General features: G+C 34.3%; 1 protein-coding gene and 1 long non-coding RNA gene across 2 annotated transcripts in view; one reads left to right on the forward strand and one right to left on the reverse strand.

The window, feature by feature from the left end:
- The first annotated feature begins 885 nt into the window (after nt 1-885).
- GCM2 (glial cells missing transcription factor 2) lies at nt 886-11648 on the forward strand. Its single transcript, XM_003760187.2, has 5 exons — nt 886-975; nt 5805-6057; nt 7782-7894; nt 8774-8896; nt 10747-11648. The coding sequence occupies exons 1-5, from the start codon at nt 886-888 to the stop codon at nt 11626-11628; spliced, it is 1461 nt and encodes a 486-aa protein (XP_003760235.1). The 3' UTR covers nt 11629-11648.
- The window catches only part of LOC116420642, a 47259-nt gene continuing 33673 nt past the window's right edge, over nt 6105-19690 (reverse strand). The window contains exon 4 of the long non-coding RNA XR_004231023.1: nt 6105-6520. This is a non-coding gene — a long non-coding RNA (uncharacterized LOC116420642). The remainder of the gene's footprint in view (nt 6521-19690) is intronic.

The following is a 19690-nucleotide window of genomic DNA, read 5'->3' on the forward strand; positions in this document are numbered from 1 at the left end:
CAGCTATCCTTTAAAACAAAGAATTGAAAAAGAAAGAAAGGAAGAAACAGTTCAGCAAAACTAGTAAATATCTCATCCAAGTCTAAAATGATACATAGAGTTCCGTATCCATTGCCCCCACCTCTACAAAGAAGGGAGGGCTGTACATTGTCGATTTTTGAGGGGGCCAGGCTTGGTCCCCCAAAAACAATTTCCAAAGTCGTTATCTCATAGCTCACCTGTGGAAAATAGATTCAGGAGCAGAATCCCACTACTCTTATGAATCTCAGGCAGCAGTATTTAGTTGGTAACCTCACTTAAAATAGGAAGTTCGCCACCACTACTTGCACACTAGACGTGCTCTCTTGCGTCCAGTCCCCCTCAACTGAGAGTTCCTGATTCAGACTCCCTCTAGTCTCTCAAAGTAGTGAGGGATTCAGGGGTCTGTTCGCTGATTAGATCTACAATTCAGGAGTGACAGGACTTTGGGCAAAGAAAAGGCGGGGAGAAAAACCTGCCCTCCCTTCTCAGTCTACATAAATCAAGGGGGAGCCTCCATTGGCTGGTGGTGAAGTGTGCATACTGGGCTTTCATCCTTGCAGCCTGTCCTCTTCAGCACCAAAGTCCTGAACTGGAACACAGCTCAGTCTCCCCAGGCGCTTTACCTTCTCCTTGGGAGATGCTTTCCCTTCTCTCCCTTACTTCCTTAATTTCTAAAATTTAGCTCTTTTTATTTTATTAAGAAAACAAAAACAAAAAAACAAAATCAACGTCTCCAAATTCCTTTTGAATTTGAAAATTATTGTTGATTTTTGTTTTTTTATTCTCTGGATCAGGGGGTTAGGTGGAGTTGTTTTACCTTGGGCCAAGAAGGAATAAAGAAAGCAGAGAAAGAGAAGGTCGAAAATGGCAACGGATGCCTTTGAGGAGGTGGACTGCACGTGTTCCTACGGGATGAAACTTAACTGGGACATCAATGATCCCAAAATGCCTCAAGTAAGTGAGAATTGTGTTGAAGAGCTAGATCTATTGAGCTTCTAGAGTTTTCCTTCAAAAGAAAGGCAGAAATGTACATCTATCTACCTATCTATCTTTTTACCCGCTATTTAGTTTTACTTTGCATAGATACCCTTTATCAGAATAAAGGCCCCAAATTTAGGTCCAGTTTCCTATTTTTCAGAAATAAGCTCTTAAATCCCTTGCACTCAAAATCGATAGAAACTACCCCTTCTGTCAACAGATCAACTTTCAGAAATTTCACTTTTTCTGTGCAATTTTGAAGTGATTAGATTGAAATATAACAAGAAAGAGAACAGAAATGCATCTCTGATCTCCACATCCTGATTCTCCCAAAAGCTTCTCCAGTAGAAAAAGAAAGCTTGTGTCTTTCTTGAAATGAACAGAAAAGATTTTAAAATCTGTTTCATATGATTTATATATTATTACTTCTAAGGAAAAACATGAGATGTGACTATGAAACAATGCAACTAAATTTATTCAAATTTACCAGTCTCTTCATCAGACCTCAACCCATCCATTTCAAAGGAGTAACAGTAGTATTGTCAAGGCTCAAATCTTTTTCTTTCTCTACTTTTCAAACTGCTCTCAAAATCTAAATATTATTCTTTTGAATATATGCAACCATGCTGCCTTTCTTAAGGATGGATTTAAATTTTGGAAGAAACATGTTGTTTCTCCTAAACTAAGTTTAGGAGGGAAAGTGTGAGGGAAAAGTGTGTGTGTGGTTTTTATATTCACAGAATTTAGTATAGTATTAGGCACTTAATAAATGTTTACTGATTGATTTATTTTTTTGAACCAGTCAAAAGTTAAAAGAATTCAAAATTAGTGAACAAGTCAAGTAATTAGACATTTGGGGTATAAAAATAGCGTAAGTGACTTCCTTATGTGATCCTTAAAAAAACTATAAAGACATTTCCAATCTGTAAAATGAAGATATTGGACTAAATGGAGCCTGATTCTATATATTTAGAAAATAACTACAATTTAGGAGAAGGAGAGGTAGTTTTGTTTAGTTGAGTCATAGGCTTGTAGTCCAGAGACCTAGAGTTTATAGGAAATCATAAGGAAAAAGAATTTGAAGGCAATTAGACATTAGGAATTATTTAATCAAATCATTTCATTTGATGAGGTAAGGAAACTGATATTCAGAAAACCTTAACCTCACCACTTCATAGAAAATGTGGGCCAGGGGAAAGAACATTGTCTTGGGATACAAGAGATCTAAGCGCCCTCTCTCTTTCACTAAATTGGTGTGTAACTATAATCCTAAAATATTGAATTCTTTATTGTATTAAGTCCATGGGTGAGTCCCTGGTCTTCAGTTTCATCATTTATGAATTTAAGGGATTGGAGTAGATGATCTCCAAGGTCTCTTCCAGCTTTAAATCCTATGAAAGCATTTAATTTTGATAGCCATCAAAACCAGACTGAGTTCTTAAATAAATAAATATAATTAGTTCTCTCTTCCAGAGAAAGGGAGAGTTCCTGTGGTCAAATAAAATAATAATCAGAAAGTGATTAACATAATTCCTGGCACATAGTAAGCACTATATAAATGTTAGTTCTTCCTTCCTCCTCTCTTTTTCTTCCTCTCTCCTTCCTTTTTTTCTTCCTTCCTTCTTTCCTTCCTTCCTTCTTTTCTTCCTTCCTTCCTTCCTTCTTTCCTTCCTTCCTTCCTTCCTTCCTTCCTTCCTCCCTCCATCTTTCTTTTCTTTCTTTCCTTCTTTCTTTCTTTCTTTCTTTCTTTCTTTCCTTCCTTCCTTCCTTCCTTCCTTCCTTCCTTCCTTCCTTCCTTCCTTCTTTCTTTCTTTCTTTCTTTCTTTCTTTCTTTCTTTCTTTCTTTCTTTCTTTCTTTCTTTCTTTCTTTCTTTCTCCCTTCCTCCCTCCCTTCTTCCCTCCATCCCTCTCTCCTTTCCTCCCCTCTTTCTCCCTCCCTCCTTTTTTTCTCTTCCTTCCTTCCTCTCTCTCTCTCTTTCTTTCTTTTTTCCTTCCTTCCTTCTTCTCTTCTTCCTTTTTTCTTTTCTTCTTTCTTTTTTTTTATCTCTTAGGTAGAGAATAGATATATTTCCAGAAATACTAAAATGTCACTAAGTTGTTAGGAGGATATTTGGATTTTTAAAAGTGAGAATTCAACATATAGAAAATGAATCCCACTTCTGAAATTTTTTTCTCAGTTTTGGACATTGAACATATTCTCCATTTGGTTTTGTGATGAAATCTTCCTGGAAGGACAAGATTAGTTTTCTGCCTCCAAACCCAAAGCTGTTACACACAAAATTTTCTATATCCTATTCCCATCAAGCTAACCTGTTTCTTGATAATTGAGACATTACTTAATCCCTAATTCATTCTAAGATATAACGCTTGAAATCAAAGTTTTCAGCATGTCTTTCTGGTTTAATTTTCCTCGGGGATAGCATTAATTTGTTTTTAATTTTTATTGATCTTTTTTTTAATATCACATTCATTTCCCAATGTGTCCCCTCTCTTAACCTATTCTAAAATCTTTCCCTTGAAACAAAGATTAAAACAACTAAGCAAACAAAAAAATAACTCACTAAAACTGACCAGTTATTCACTAAGCAGAGAGGGAGGGAGAAAAGTACATTTTCTCATGTATTGAAATGGAAATCAAGTTTCATCATTATAAATATAGCATTCAGTTTCATTTTATATTTCCTTCTGTTTACATTGTTATTTTCCTGGTTCTGTTTACTTCACTCTGCATTTATTATTATTATCATTATTATAAACATTCATATAGTACCTTAAAATTTGCAAAGTATTATACAAATATTATTTCACTTTAATCTATAACATCTCTGAGAGGTAGATCCTATTACTACTTCCATTTTACATGCAAGAAAACTGAGGTAAATAAAAGTTAAATGATATTCCCAGGGTCACATAGCTAGTATGTGTTTGAGACTAAATTTGAGCTTCTATCCTCTTGACTTTAGATCCAGAACTTTTTCTACTGTACTACTTAGCTGCCAAAGACTTCCCAAATGCCTTTGAATTCTTCATAGTCACTATTTCTTTGAGTATAAGAGAATTCCATTACATTCTCGTACTAGAGTTTATTTACCAACGAATGGATTATAGTTCTCTGCTTCCACACATAATACTGATATGAATATTTGCATGAATATGTAACCTTTCTGTCTTTGAGTTCCATGAAGATATTTTAGTTGCTTTTAAAAAACATAATTCTAAATTTCTTTCCAGAAATGTTAGACCAGTTCAGAGCTCCATGAACAATGTAATAGTGGGTCAGTCTCCCCACAGCCCTACCCATATTGATTATTTCCAGCATTTGTCATCTTTTCCAGTTTGTTATTTCCAGCATTTGTCATCTTTTCCAGTTTGTCAGGTATAAATTGATACCATAAATTCTTTTTTCAATTTTCATGTTTCTTAATGATTTGGTACAGTCTTTTATGAATTGTTTGTTCATATATTTTGAACTGTTGGGGATTGATTCTTGGTGTTATATAGTTTTGCTGATTCTCTATATGTCTTAGAAAAAAGATCTTTTTCAGAGTTAAGGAAAATTATTTTTCTTAATTAATGTGTCTCATCCTAATAAAATGGCATTTATTTGCAAATATTCATGTGGCTTAAGAGTTCATTCTCATCAAAAAAGATATCTTTTAGCTCTAGAATTTGTTAATTTGTTGTATAATTCTCACAATAATCCAATGAGAGAGGCACCCCATTTTAGAGATGAGAAAATTGAGTCTGAGATAAGTTAAATGACTTTTCCTGGGTCACACAACTAGTACTTGTCTGAACAGGATTAGAATGCAATACTTCCTGATTTCAAGTTCAACACTATTCATTATCGTGGACTTGGAAATATTTTCATGAAATCAAAGAATTTTAGAACTGTGAGGAACTTGGAGAATTTTAAAGCGGGAAGGACTTTGCAGATGAGGGAAATAAGTATTAGGGAAATGAAGTGATTTCCCCAAGTTCATATTTCTAATAAATGACTGAGATGAGATTCAAACCTTGAATAAAAGCCCAGTGCTCTTGCTAATATCCGACTATGTTGTACTTGAGACATAAATAAGGTGACTTCTTATTCTCTGCCAAAATAATCTCCTCTTTCAGCTTTAAAATTTTATTTGTAATAATATTTTATTTTTCCCAATTACATGTAAACACAATTTTAACATTTATTTTTTTAAATTTGAGTCCCAAATTCTTTCCCTACTGTCTTCATTTTCCCCCTCCCTGAGACAGTAAGCAATTTGATATAAATTATAATTTATACATGTGCAATCATGCAAAACATGTTTCCATATTAGTCATGTTATTTAAAAAGACAAAAAAAAAACAAAAAACCTCACACCAAAAGAAAAGAAAGTGAAAAATAGTATACTTTGATCTGTAGTCAGACTCCATCATTTCTCTTTATGGAGATGGATAGGATTTTTCATCATGAGTCTTTGGATCATTGTATTGCTGAGAAAGTTAATCAAAGTTGATCATTATACAACATTGCTATGACTGTGTAATGTTCTCTTGGTTCTGCTCTCTTCACTTTGCCTCAGTTCATGTAAATCTTTGCAAGTGACTTTTTGGCTTTCCAAGGAACAGGTTCTCCTTAATGTAAATTCTGAATCCTTTGTTAATGTAGTAGATAGATGATTGGACATTTAGTTTTTTCTATACTAGTTAACTTTTATCTAATGCTTTCTCTTTTTTTCTGTCTCTTTCTTCCTTCTCTATTCTTCTGTATCTCATTCTCTTCTTCATTTCCTAACTCCCACCTTCCATTTTCCCATGCCTTTCAGGAGCCTAAACAATTTGATCACTTCAGAGAATGGCCAGATGGCTATGTGCGTTTCATCTATAGAGGAGATGAGAAGAATGCTCAACGTCATCTCAGTGGCTGGGCCATGAGGAATACCAACAACCACAATTGCCTGATCCTCAAGAAATCTTGCCTTGGCGTGGTAGTGTGTGCAGGGAGCTGTTACCTACCAGATGGTTCAAAGCTACAACTTCGGCCTGCCATCTGTGACAAAGCCCGGCAAAAGCAGCAAAGTAAGATAGGGCCAGAGAGGAGGGAAATAGGGGATGGAGGGGAAAAGGGAAAAAAGAAGAGAGGAGAGGGGAGGGCGGCACAGGAAAAGATAATTCAAAGTCATAATATTAGATCTCGAAGGGGCTTTAGACAACATCTTATTTAGCACCCTTATTTAACAGATGAGGAAACTGAAGGAGTTAAATGAATTACTAAAGGTCCCACCGGAGGACCTTAAGTAGGACTTCAATGTAAAAGGAGCATTATTCTGACATGAGTATTTTTCTACAGTGATGGGAAGGAAATGGGGTGATGCTTTAAGATTTTAATTTCTCAGATAAAGGGTCACATATTATTTGATGAAATTGTGAACATGGGTAGACACAATTGTTCTTGGGCAAAATTGTAGAGCAGATAAAGTTTGCTTGATGTCTTCTAAGTTGAGGGCAGCTATCTCCCTGTGGGAAAGTCTCCTTCAGGGACCTAAGGAGGCCAAAAGAGAGAGATTCTCCTAAGTAAGAAAAAACAAACTTCATCTATTCCACAGTTTTGCTCAATACCATTCACATTTGTCCATGTTCATGATTTCATAAAATAATAAGTGACTCTTTATTCCAGGACTAAAAATACCAAAGTATCATCCTACTTTTCTTTTAACTATCATGGAGAAATACTGATTTCAGAATAATACTCCTTTTACAATGAGATCTTAATTCTATTCCTCCTTGCACTTATAGCTCTTTTTGACTCCTATCTACTCTCAGAAATGGTAGTTCTATTCACAAAATATCTTTAACAAAGTATGGAATGGGATAAGAAGTGGAGTGATTATTGTAATCAATTCCACATACCCCATGATAGCCCAAACATAGGAATCAGCATTAGAGCTAAGGTTAAAATTGGATACATCAAGGCAGTGGAATTTTAGGGCTGAGAGTTTCCAATATTTTCATTTTATAGACAAGGACCTGGAGAGCTAAATGACTTGCTCTGTGTCACACAGAAATGACAGAACCAGGACTAGAAGCCATGCCTTCTGATGCAGTGTTCTTCCCCCTATAGCATGCCACTTCCATTAGCATCCCAAATGTTTACATTTTAACAAGACACCCTAAAGATACAATCCCAATGCCTCACCACAAAGAAAAGAATCTTCAGTTGTGACAGGCAGATGAAAAGGATGTTATGAGGTGTGGAGGGAAGGAGCAGTACTCAAATTACACTGTGTAAGTGACTAGAAAAACAGATTTCCAGAAGCCATGAAGGATGTCTTGTCCTCTGTTTAAACAGCTCTATCATTTTGTACCTTTGCTTCAGGTTTCTCTAGGGAAAAGAGTAAAGATGGAAAGTTGTAAAGGTGCTGGCAAAATCTGGGCATAAATTTCACAGAGATGAATAGAAGGGAGGAATGAATAATATAGAGGGAAAAGGCAGCCTCACAAATTGTGACACTAATTTGACTGAGCCCAGATTCTCTGGTTCTTTTCTTATGCTTATGTCAGCTAATTCAGAGGGTTTTAACAGAGCTTGGAAATTTGTGACCATGGAACCACACAAAGTGATGGTGAGATATTGTGGTATGTTAAGCTATTTAGATGGAATGGCTTGGTCACTGATCAAGTAATCTAAGATAACAAACTGCATTTTGAAATATAACTATTATCTTTCCATCATTTGGGAAAGTTTGTGGTGTCAGTGTTTTGATTGTAGAGAGACCCACTAATATCTTCTCTTGATCCTGCAGAAAAAGCATGTCCCAATTGTAATTCAGCTTTAGAGTTGATACCTTGCCGAGGTCATAGTGGCTACCCTGTTACTAACTTCTGGAGACTCGATGGCAAGGCAATATATTTCCAGGTAAGATAAATCTATGTTCTATTATAAGGATTTAGGTGAATTCTACACAGAGTTGTAGGTCCAGAGAGGGAAACATCCTCAGAAACTGTCTAGTCTAAACCCCTAATCTTATAGATGAGAAAACTAAGGAATAAAGAAATTAAATCATTTTTCAAGGCTACACTTCTAAGTGGAAAGTGGTTGTGATAAATTTGAGTACCAAATATACCCAAACATCTTAAAATATACATTAAGTCCATGCTTTCAATGAGGTGGAGTATTATGAGATATCTAAATAAGATTATTAAGACCCATAGAGGTTAAATTTCTTTCTCAAAGTCACACAACTAATTAAGGGTTAGAGTAAAAGGAAAGAAGGGATTAGAATCCAAATTTCCTGTTTCCTAGTGTAATATCTGGTAGCACAGGGGATATAGTTTTGAATCTAGAGTCAGGAAGACCCAAATTCAAATATAGCCTCAGGTACTTATTATTCATATGACTGAGCAAATCACTTAAACTCTGCCTCAAGTTTGCTCAACTGCATAATAAAGATAACAATACTTTCAGAGTTATTGTAAAAATCAAATAAAATCATATTTGTAAAGTGCCTGGTACATAGTGAAAGCTATGCAAATGTTTATTCTCTTCTCTTCCTTTTTATGTCATGACTAAATAGCCCTAAATAGTATTTTAAATACATTTAATATAGTTTATATAGAGAATCTTGATCAACATAGCTATACAATCGGACTTTTGGATAAACAGAAAGCTTTTATGTATAATACCTCATAAACTATTATTACATATATTCTTTAAAAGTTAGGATTCTTAGAACTGTTTAGCTCCTATCTAGGCTTAGGTAAACACATGCATGATTAATATTTTGAACTGATGCAGGCCAAAGGAGTTCATGATCATCCAAGACCAGAAAGTAAATCAGAAACAGAAGCAAGAAGAAGTGCTATTAAAAGACAAATATCCTCTCACCAGATTCAAAAAAAGAGGAACATGGAGTCACAGGTATTACTTTATATTTGTACGATGCTTTAGAGTTTAAAAAGTGTAAACTTGTTTCTTCATTTCTTGAGACAATATACTAACTATAGTAATATGGGGACATCCTGAAAAAAAGAAAAAAAAAACCTCCTGTTTCTGATTTTAATTAGCTACTTTATATTTTTATTTTCATTTTATACTCATTAGAACTCTAAGAGGTTGGTAAGATTACATTACTTATTTGTACATATGTTGTTTCCACATTTTATCATGCTGGGGATATTTGCTTTGTCCTTCATTCTCAAAGGGGACTATGACATCAGGGAGGTGATACCATGACATGCAAGTGAATTATATTTAAGCAAGGAAGGGCTGTACAAGGTCACCTGCCTCACTTTTCTCTTTAGAGCCATCTGGGTCCAATGGTAAGACATAATAGTTGATTAATGAATGCTTGTTGATGGAGTGATCAATTGAGGCAAGGAAAATGAGGGGAAGAAAGAATTTGAGATTACTCTTTTTTTTAATTGTTAATACAAAAATAAGCACATTAATACACATTTTAGGGAGTCTTTCATTCTACTGACTTAAGGACTAGGCAAAAATTTTCTGGCAATTCAATCCAGGAAAACCTATTTTCCAAGGACAGTTTTTTGGTGTACCCAATGTTACTATGTTACTATGAACAATGGCACAAGCAATGTATTGAATTGGGAGTCAAGGGGCCTGGATTTAGATTCTTGTTCTGCTATATGGTCTTTTGCAAATCATAGCTCCTCAGAGGCCACTTAATATAGTATTGTCATTCTTCCCTATAGTAGGGGATCTCCTGTGTAGCTCTGTCCTATATAATCAATTGCTCTGCTCTGCTCTCTCCACACAGTTCTACTACAATATGAGAGAAATCACCACATTCTCACATCTGCTTATTAAATCTTAACTTGACCTAAGGAGTAGATAAAAATTATGTACTACCGATGGAAATGCAAGTTTAGTTATTTTTAATTAGCTAGCCTTAAAAGTCTGAGAAGTTCTCCCTGCTTTAGCTCAAATTCAGATAATCAATCTGTTTTGTGCTCAGTGCTGTGCCTTGCACTGAAGAGTACACAAAAAATATAGGACCTTTATTTCTTTATTTTTAATAGCTTTTTTCCTTAATCAAGGAGACAAATTATAAAAGACAAGATACAATCAGTAAATAATTGAGTACTAAACTCTGAAGTTCTGATAATCAATAAAACAAAAGTTGAGGAAAGAGAATGTTTTGTGTGGACTGGAACAACCTGAGTAAGAAGGGACCATTAACCCACTCTCACTTATGGGTGACAATGAGATTGACCTGATCAGCATATGAGGGAAGGAAGATGATAATAAATATTAAGTAGTAGGTAGGAAATAAGATTAGATAGATTATAGAAATAAATGGTTGAAAGGACCTTAAAAGCCACCTACTCTACCCCTCTTGTTTTACAATTAAATAAATCAAAGTACAGGGAAGTTAAATGAGTTAATCTTTGGTGATTTACTGTTTGGAATTGCTATTTTAAAATGATCTTCCTATGAAATTTCTGAAGTCTGCCTTTTCTTCAAGTCTCAGAAGCTAGCAACAACAATTGTTGATATGGAATAAAGAAAATATAATTTCCACAAAAATGTTAACATAGAAGATAATGAGATTTTGCATCTTAATCTGTTTGAAAGATACATTATTCATTTCAGAATGCTTTTCTTCCAGTGAGGTTATTCTTATAATCTTTTGCTGTTTTTCCTAATTAAGAAGTGTACTGGGGCAAAACTAATACAGGTTATTGCTATCATTTACATGTTAAAACATTCGAGTCATTTTATTCATTTGCCTATGCTTTATTTTTCAGATTGAACAGTATCAAGATGCCAGTGGTCATTTCACAAATACTTTGTCAAGCTCAGAAAATCTAGAAGGATTCAATATATTTACAGACACCAGCTTTCCTATTCTAGCTCAGCCTTACTCTTCTTTCCAAAAATCTGATTCCTACAAAGCTCTCTACAACTCAGCCTGCTTTCAAGAAGACATAATTCCTCCCTTTCAGAAATGTCCAAATCCTAGAATCTATGTGCCTAGGCCAACTTGTGGCTATGAAATTACAGTCCCCAATTACATAAACTCTAGCCCATTTCCCAATCTCTACAAAGATTCTAGTAAAAAACACAGTGATACAGACTGGACTTATCTCAATGGACAGTGTAGTGTCAATTCACTTAGTACCCATGATAGGAACTTGGATGTCTCCAGTAAACATCATGGGAGGAAAGCAACTCTTGGGAAAACTGTCTATGGGCAGAGGAATGACCTTGGACAATTCCAGGCTTCTACCACTCACCCTTATTATAATTCAGAGTATTCCTGCAGGTACCTAGGGAATGCCTCACCAGCAGCTCCAGCTCTGCAAACAGTGATCACTACCACTACTAAAGTATCCTATCAAGCCTATAAATCACCTGTTGTGAAATACAGCAACAACGTATGTGATGTGAAAAATCTTCAGAGCTGTAGTCATATGTTGGATTGTACCCCAAGGACTGTCTATCCAGAAGTCAAGTTGCAAGATGACTGTCAAGAGAGTAAGTCCATTTTGCCATATATTGATGAATCACTTCCAACCAAGGGAGAACGAGTAGAAGCTTGGGATGTGTATCGATGTGGTTTGGCCCCTGAAAACAATTATACTGATCAAGTAGATCAGCTCTTTACATGTGAGAATGAGGATTTCTGAAGAATACTCTGAACGGTTCAAAAAACTGATTATAATTTGGAGAGCATGACCACACATTTTTCAAGTGGTGATTGCAATAATTTTGTGGTCCATGATGTCATTAGTGCAGATACTCCCTCCCCTGACATAGATCATAACCCATATCTTAATAGATGGCTTCATGAATTGTTATGACAATTTTTTTGTATTTCATGGACAATCATCTGATCTGATGAAAAATCTTTTTTAATTTAGATAGGCTGATCCTTGGAAGACAAACATATGGTCTGAACCTATCCTCATAGTCAAGAACACAAGGAATATTGTAAAGTATGTTAGACTTTGATTCAGGAGACAATTGGGTTTAAATGCTATCTCAGATACTTATTTAGTTAAGGGACATTGGACAAGTCATTTAACTTTTCTGATCTTGAGTTTCTTCATTTTTCAAATGAAATAATAATCTCTGTAGTACTTAACCTCTGAATTGTTCTGAAAAATTAACTGAGATAATGTGTGAAAAATGATGTGAATACTTCAAGATGCTATACAAATATGAAGTATTGTTACTGTTAGGATTTATCAGAGCTTGTGCATCACTGACATAGTTTTTGAAGACCAGGGGTCACCTAGTTGCCAAATGAAGTATCAAAGGAATACTTCTGTCTTCAAAAAATTTAAAGAAAATCTATTTTTGGCTGTTAGAGACTTACTGTATTTACAAAAAAGATGTAGCTAAAATACTTGCTATAATGATAACTTACTTTTATATTTATTTAAAGCTTAAAATATGTTCCTCCTTACAAATCAATGAGATATATAGTAAAAGTGATAGCAATTCCAATTTACAGATGAAGAAACTGAGACTTAGAAATAATTAGTGACTTAGAAATTAGTGGCTTTTGCATGTATTATATAGATAAAAAGTGTTAAGAGTCAGGATTTAAACTTCAGTTTCCTTCTCAAAGGCCAGTGCTCTTTCTAGTATGGCATACTTTCTCTTAGAATAAAAAGATAAGTTGGAAAATATTTGAAAGCATTTTTTAATTGCAACAATTTTATCACATGGTGAAGTAGAGCTTTAGTTATATGTAGTACTTGCATTTACAAATGAGAAAACTAAAGGCCAAAGACTAAGTCAAAAGTGCATATCTGGTTAGTGGAAAAGTTGGAATTAGAACTACAGATCTCATGAGTAAATATTAGTTTTAATAATATTTTAAAGGGGGAAATTAATATAATTGAAAGTAAGAAAACTATTGAATTAATAAATGAAACTGAGTTGGTTTTATGAAAAACCCAACAAAATATATAAACTTTTCATTTATTTGATTAGAAAAAGGAAAGAAGAAAATCAAATTGCTGGTATCAAAAAGGGTAAACTTTTCACCAATGAAGAGGGAATTAGAGTAATAATAGGAGCTATTTTGCTCAACTGTATGCCAATAAATCTGATAATCTAAGTGAAATAAATAAGTACTTACAAAAATATAGACTTCCCAGATTAACAAATGAGGAAATAAATAGTCCCATTTAGGAAAAAAAAAAACTGAACAAGCCATTAAATGAATTTCCTAAGAAAAAATGCCCAGGGCCAGATGGATTTACAAGTGAATTCTACCAAGCATTTAAAGAACAATTAATTCCAATACTATATAAACTATTTGGAAAAATAGGGGAAAAAGGAGTCCTATCAAATTCTTTTTATGACACAAATAAAGTTCTGATAACTAAACCAGGTGGGATCAAAACAGAGACAAAATTACAGACCAATATCCAAAAAAAAATTTCTTTTTGCTGAGGCAATTAGGGTTAAATGACTTGCCCACGGTTACACAGCTAGAAAGTGTGAAGTGTCTGAAACCGGATTTGAACTCAGGTCCTCCTGAATTCAGGACTGGTGCTCTATCCACTGTACTACCTTGCTGCTCTTGATGCAAAGATTTTGAATAAAATATTAGCATAGAGATTATAGCAAGTTATCACCAGAATAATACACCATGACCAAGTAGAATTTATACTAGGAACACAGGACTGTTTCAATATTAGGAAAATTATTGACTATATCAATAACCAAACTAACAGAAATTATTTGTTTATCTCAATAGATGCAAAATCTAACATTCATTCCTAATTAAAAAACAATAGAGAACATAAGAATAAATGGAGTTTTCCTTAAAATGATCAGTACCACCTATCTAAAACCATCAATAAGCATCAAATATAATGGGGATAAACTAGGCATATTCCCAATAAGATCAGGAGTAAAACAAGATTGCCCACTATCACCATTATTATTCAATATTGTATTAGAAATGTTATCTTTAGCAATGAGAGAAGAAAAAGAAATTAAAAGAATTGGAGTAGGTAATAAGGAAACCAAATTATCACTCTTGCAGATGATATGATGGTATACTTAGAGAAACAACTAAAAAAATACTAGATACAATGAACAACTTTAGCAAAGTTGCAGGATACAAAATAAATTCACCTAAATCATCAGTATTTCTATATTACCAAAATAGTCCAGCAGCAAGAGATAAAAAGAGAAATTCCATTTAAAATAACTATAGGTAATATAAAATATTTGAAAGTCTACATGCCAAGACAAAGTCAGGAACTATATGAATACAATTATAAAACACTTTATACACAAATAAAGTCAAATGTAAACAATTGGAAGAATGTCAAGTATTCATGTATAGACTGAGCTAATACAATAAAAATGAGATTTCTACCTAAATTAATCTACTTATTCAGTGCCATACCAATCAAACTACTTTACAAAGCTAGAAAAAAATAGTAACAACATTCATCTGAAAGAACAAAAAGTCAAGAATTTCACTGGAATTAATGAAAAAAAAGCAAATGAAGGTGGCCTAGTTGTACCAGATCTAAAACTATATTATAAAGCAATGGTCATCAAAATCATTTGGTACTGGCTAAGAAATAAAGTATTTGATCAGTTGAATAGGTTAGCTTCACAAGACACAATAGTCAATGACTATAGTAATCTAGTATTTGATAAACCCAAAGAGCATAGCTTCTTGGATAAGAACTCACTATTTGACAAAAATTGCTGGCAAAATTGGAAAATCATATGGCAGAAACTAGGTATTAACTAACACCTAATACCCTATACCAAGATAAAGTCAAAATAGGTTGATGATTTAGAAATAAAGAATGATATTATAAGCAAATTAGAAGAACAAAGGATAATCTACCTCTCAGATCTGTGAAGAAGGAAGATATTTCCAAAAGAAAAAAACTAGAAGAACTAAAGTACAGTATAAAATACAAAATGGATAATTTTGATTATATTAAGTTAGAAAGCTTCTGTACAAACAAAATCAATGCAGACAAAATTAGAAGGGAAGCAGAAAATTGGGGGAAAAAATCTTTACAGACAAGGGTTCTGATAAAGGTCTCATTTCTAAAATATATAGAGAATTAACTCAAATTTATAAGAATACAAGCCATTCTACAATTGATAAATGGTCAAAGGACATGGATAGACAATTTTCAGATGAAGAAATTAAAACTATTTTTAGTCATAGGAAAAGGTGCTCTAAATTACTATTAATTAAAGAAATGCAAATTAAGACCACTCTGAGGTACCACTACATACTTCTCAGATTGGCTAAAATGACAAGAAAAAATAATAAAAATGTTTGAGGGAATGTGGGAAAACTGGGACACTAATACAAAGTTGGTGGAGTTATGAACTGATCCAATCATTCTGGAAAGCAATTTGGAACTATGCCCAAAGGATTATCAAACTGTGATAATCCCTTTGATCCAGCAGTGTTTCTACCAATCCTGTATCCCAAAGAGATCATAAAAAAGGGAAAAGGACTCCTTTTTGGAGTGGTAAGGAACTCAAAACTGAGTGGATACCCATCAGTTGGGGATTGGCTGAATAAGTTGTGGTATATGAATGTTATGAAATGTTATTGTTCTATAAGAAATGATGAGCAGAATGATTTTAGAAAGGCCTGGAGAGAACCACATGAACTGATGCTAAGGGAAGTGAGAACCAGGAGAATATTGTACATAGCAAAAGCAAGATTATGTGATGATTAATTCTGATGGCCATGGCTCTTTTCAAGCAGATTCCAATAAACTTGTGATGAAGAGAGCCATCTGCATCCAGAAAGACGACCTTATGAGGATCACAACATAGTATTTTTACATTTTTTTATTGTTTATCTGATTTTTTTAGTGCAGCATGATAAACGTGGAAATATGTATAGAAGAATTGTATATGTTTAACATATTGGATTATTTGCTGTCTGGGGGGGGGGAGGAAAGAGAGAGAAAACTTTGGAATACAAGGTGTTCAAAGAGTTAATGTTGAAAACTATCTTTATATGTATTTTGGCAATAAAAACAATTTTAAAAATAATATTTTATCTTTTCTTCAATTACATGTGAAAATTTTTTTAACATTTAAAAAAAATTGAGTTCCAAATTCTCCCCTTCCCCCCAAGATGGTAAACAATATGACATGTTATACATGTGCTGCTAGACTTGGGGTGCCCTCTTAGGATGGGCAGTAAGACTGTCCTGAGCACTGCTACTCCCTATATAAGCAGAGGCTGAGTTAAATGCACAAATGACCACAGACCTAACTCACAGGGAACTGTTCATCTCAAATTGGATTCTCTGGCTGAGATGCTCCCCAACTGTAGAGGATCTTAACAGGGAAGCCTGTGTGTCTCCCTAAATGAGGAATGCTGTTTGATGCTAATAATTCTGGGGTTATCAGGGAGACTGGTCCTTGCCATAAGTCCTTGCATGTTTCTAGTTTTAGTTTGGTTTATTTGCTTTACATAGGATTGGTCAAAATTAGGGTGCTAAAACCTTCTAGAGGAAGGTAATTCAAAGATTTGAATATTCAGAAGAAAGAGAGTGTGGAATGTTATGTCACAGTTCTCAGTTTCTCTAATTATCCTGACCTGACTCAGTTTCTCTGCTTCTCAGTCCTACAAAACCTCCCCTCCCTTTTTATCAGAATATTTGATAAGGATAAAAGATCTTATGTTTTAGAATATCAGAATGCCTCTCCCTATCCCAAGCTACCAGAATGTCAGATACCATCTTATCAAGATGCCTCTCCCCATGTACGGAGTGCCTTCCCCTATTATATCATCCCTCTCCAGAGGCTCACCCCGCCCTGTCAGTCTTGTTTCCATTCTCAGCACTCTGACTCCGCCCCTGCCTCAGTCTACCCCCTGAGTCTGAGCCATGTGTATATAGATCATTGAGAACTCTCATTGTTTCCTGGATTCTTGGAGATGATAGTCTCATTCAGCCCTAGGACCAAACCATGGATCCATTTGGTCCCAGTAAATCTCTCCCTTTTAAATGAATTATTAAATACTCTCTAATCTCTATCTTGTTCAGTTTCTCCAGCATTATGTATGGTGCATCATACAAAGAAAATAACTACCTTCCCCTGATTTCCATCTTACCCCTTGGATCTAAAGTTAGAAGAAATATAGAAAGGGTTTGCCTTGGGCATGTCCAGATTGCCTAATGTGCCAATATCCTGAATTTTATTTTCCTACACATATAGGGCTGTATCTTTAAAACTGACCATTCTGAGGCTGAGGCAGTCTCTCTGACTCTATTTTTCCCTCTACCTCCATCTCTCTCTCTCTTTCTCTCTCTCTCTATCTTCTCTCTCTATTTCTTTCTCTTTGTTTCTCTTCTTCCCCATCTCTCTCTCTTTCTGTGTCTCTTTCTCCCTCCCTCCTTCTCTTTTTTTTAAAATTTTAATAGCTTTTTATTTACAAGTTATATGCATAGGTAATTTTACAGCATTGACAATTGCCAAACCTTTTGTTCCAATTTTCCCTTCTTCCCCACCCCCTCCCCTAGATGGTAGGATGACCAATACATGTTAAATATATTAGAGTATAAATTAAATACAAAATAATAAATGTCCAAACCATTATTTTGCTGTACAAAAGAATCAAATCTGAAATATTGTACAGTTAGCCTGTAAGGAAATCAAAATGGGGGCAAAATATAGGGATGGAATTAAATAATGGTTTTAGTCTCCCAGAGTTCTTTCGTTGGTGTAGTGTTCAGTTCATTACTGCCCACTGGAACATTTTGTCTATCTCATTGCTGAAGATGGCCGGTCCATGAATTGATCATCATATAGAATTGTGGTTGAAGTATAATGATTTTCTGTTCTGTTATTTACCCAGCATCAGTTCAAAGTCTCCCGGTCTTTCCAAAATCATCCTGTTTATTTCACGAACAATTATCCCATAATATTCATATACCACAATTTTTTCAGCCATTCTCTAATTGATGGGCATCCACTCAGTTTCCAGTTTCTGGCCCTACAAAGAGGGCTGCCACAAACATTCTTGCACATACAGGTCCCTTTCCTTTCTTTAAGACCTCTTTGGTCTTATAAGAGCCCAGTAGTAACACTGCTGGGTCAAAGGGTATGCACAGTTTGATAACTTTTTGAGCATAGTCCCTCCCTCTCTTGATAGGAAACCCTGAGAAGCCAGAATGCCTAGAACTCTAGACCAAAGAGGATTTTGGTCTTGGCATCTAGGACTGTGCTGCAGAGAAATTGAACTAATATCTGAACCTAATACCCTTCCCCTCTCAGAAATAAAGGGGTACAAAGTAGGGAAAGGAAAGCTGTTATTTTCCATCAGTTAAGGTAGGGAGTAAGTTGTTTGTTATACATTTTGAAGTAAATATTCCTTTGCAAAACCAAATCTGTTAATAGTTAAATAGAATTGGAGTGCAGAAAATCAGTTCCTACTCGAGTAAGGGAAATACAAACAGTGGAGACTAGAGCCAATGGCAGAGCCCAGTTGTCCCCAATACAAAACCTCATTCAATATGAAATCACAAATCCCCATTTCACAGTTTACTTAAAAAAACATATGTAATAAATACTACACATAATTTTCGAAGCTTTCCTGTTTTTCTTTGCTTCCTGAATCTTCTTTTGTTCTGTGTTATGTACTTTTTTTCCTCCTTTCTCACTCTGCAGTAGAGAAGGTCGCCATTAACATACATATGTATATGATTATGTATTTGTGTATATATGTAAAACCATATTATACATACTTCTATGTATCAGTCCTTTCTTAGAAAGTATATAACAAAGCTATTTAAACTGTGGTTCATGCACATAATTGAATGTGAAGATTGCAAAAAAATTTGCAATAGTAAAAGGTTTCTGAATGTGCAAGGACCAAAAATTAATTTAAAATCAATGTGCAATGAATCTGAAATGTTTTCAGCAGCATTTGCCTATATTGCATCTACAACTTGGTTCTGAACGCGCACCATGGGCATTTTATGCTCCATATACTATCAGCTACACAATGCCAGTGAACACTGTCAGCTCAGACTCAAGATTATTGTATGTAATGAATTGCAGTGTTTTTGGTGTACATACAAAGTTTTCTGCTCTTACATAATCAAAATAGTTGTTACAGAAAATAAAGACTTACAATTTTCCTACCATCATATCTCAGAATGTAAGTATCAAATTAGTATATATTTGGATTGGATTGTATTAGAATGTTTGATTTTAAAAATTGCTGTTATCTCCTTTTAAAGAAACATACATGTTTAATTGCAGCAAGTAAAAACAAAAACCCTTTAATAATATTTCTCCACCATCAGTGCTATGTGTGTATATAAGTGAATATCATTTTTTAAAAATTAAGCATAAATATAATTTCATAATCTAAAGCTAGTATTTACTTCAGAAATTATTAGCAATATTTATTTATATTTTAGGACAAAAAAGTGGCTAACTACCACTTATCCATATAAGTGAAAATATAATTGCAATATGGCAGTCTTCACAAACAGGTTGTAGTACACCTAAGTTGATAAGAAAAAGAAAATATGTTGAATCATTTTTGAAATATGGATTTACTTTTAATAATGATGATGGTGTGGAAAAATCTTTATGCTTAATTTATAATGAAATTTTGGCTAAGGAGAACATGAAATCAACCAAACTAAAATCACATCTTAATACCAAGCATGCAGCATACTGCAAAATCCAATGGAATACTTTTTAAAATCT

This window comes from Sarcophilus harrisii, chromosome 1 (genome assembly GCF_902635505.1).
Source record: "Sarcophilus harrisii chromosome 1, mSarHar1.11, whole genome shotgun sequence".
Taxonomy (NCBI): Eukaryota; Metazoa; Chordata; class Mammalia; order Dasyuromorphia; family Dasyuridae; genus Sarcophilus; species Sarcophilus harrisii.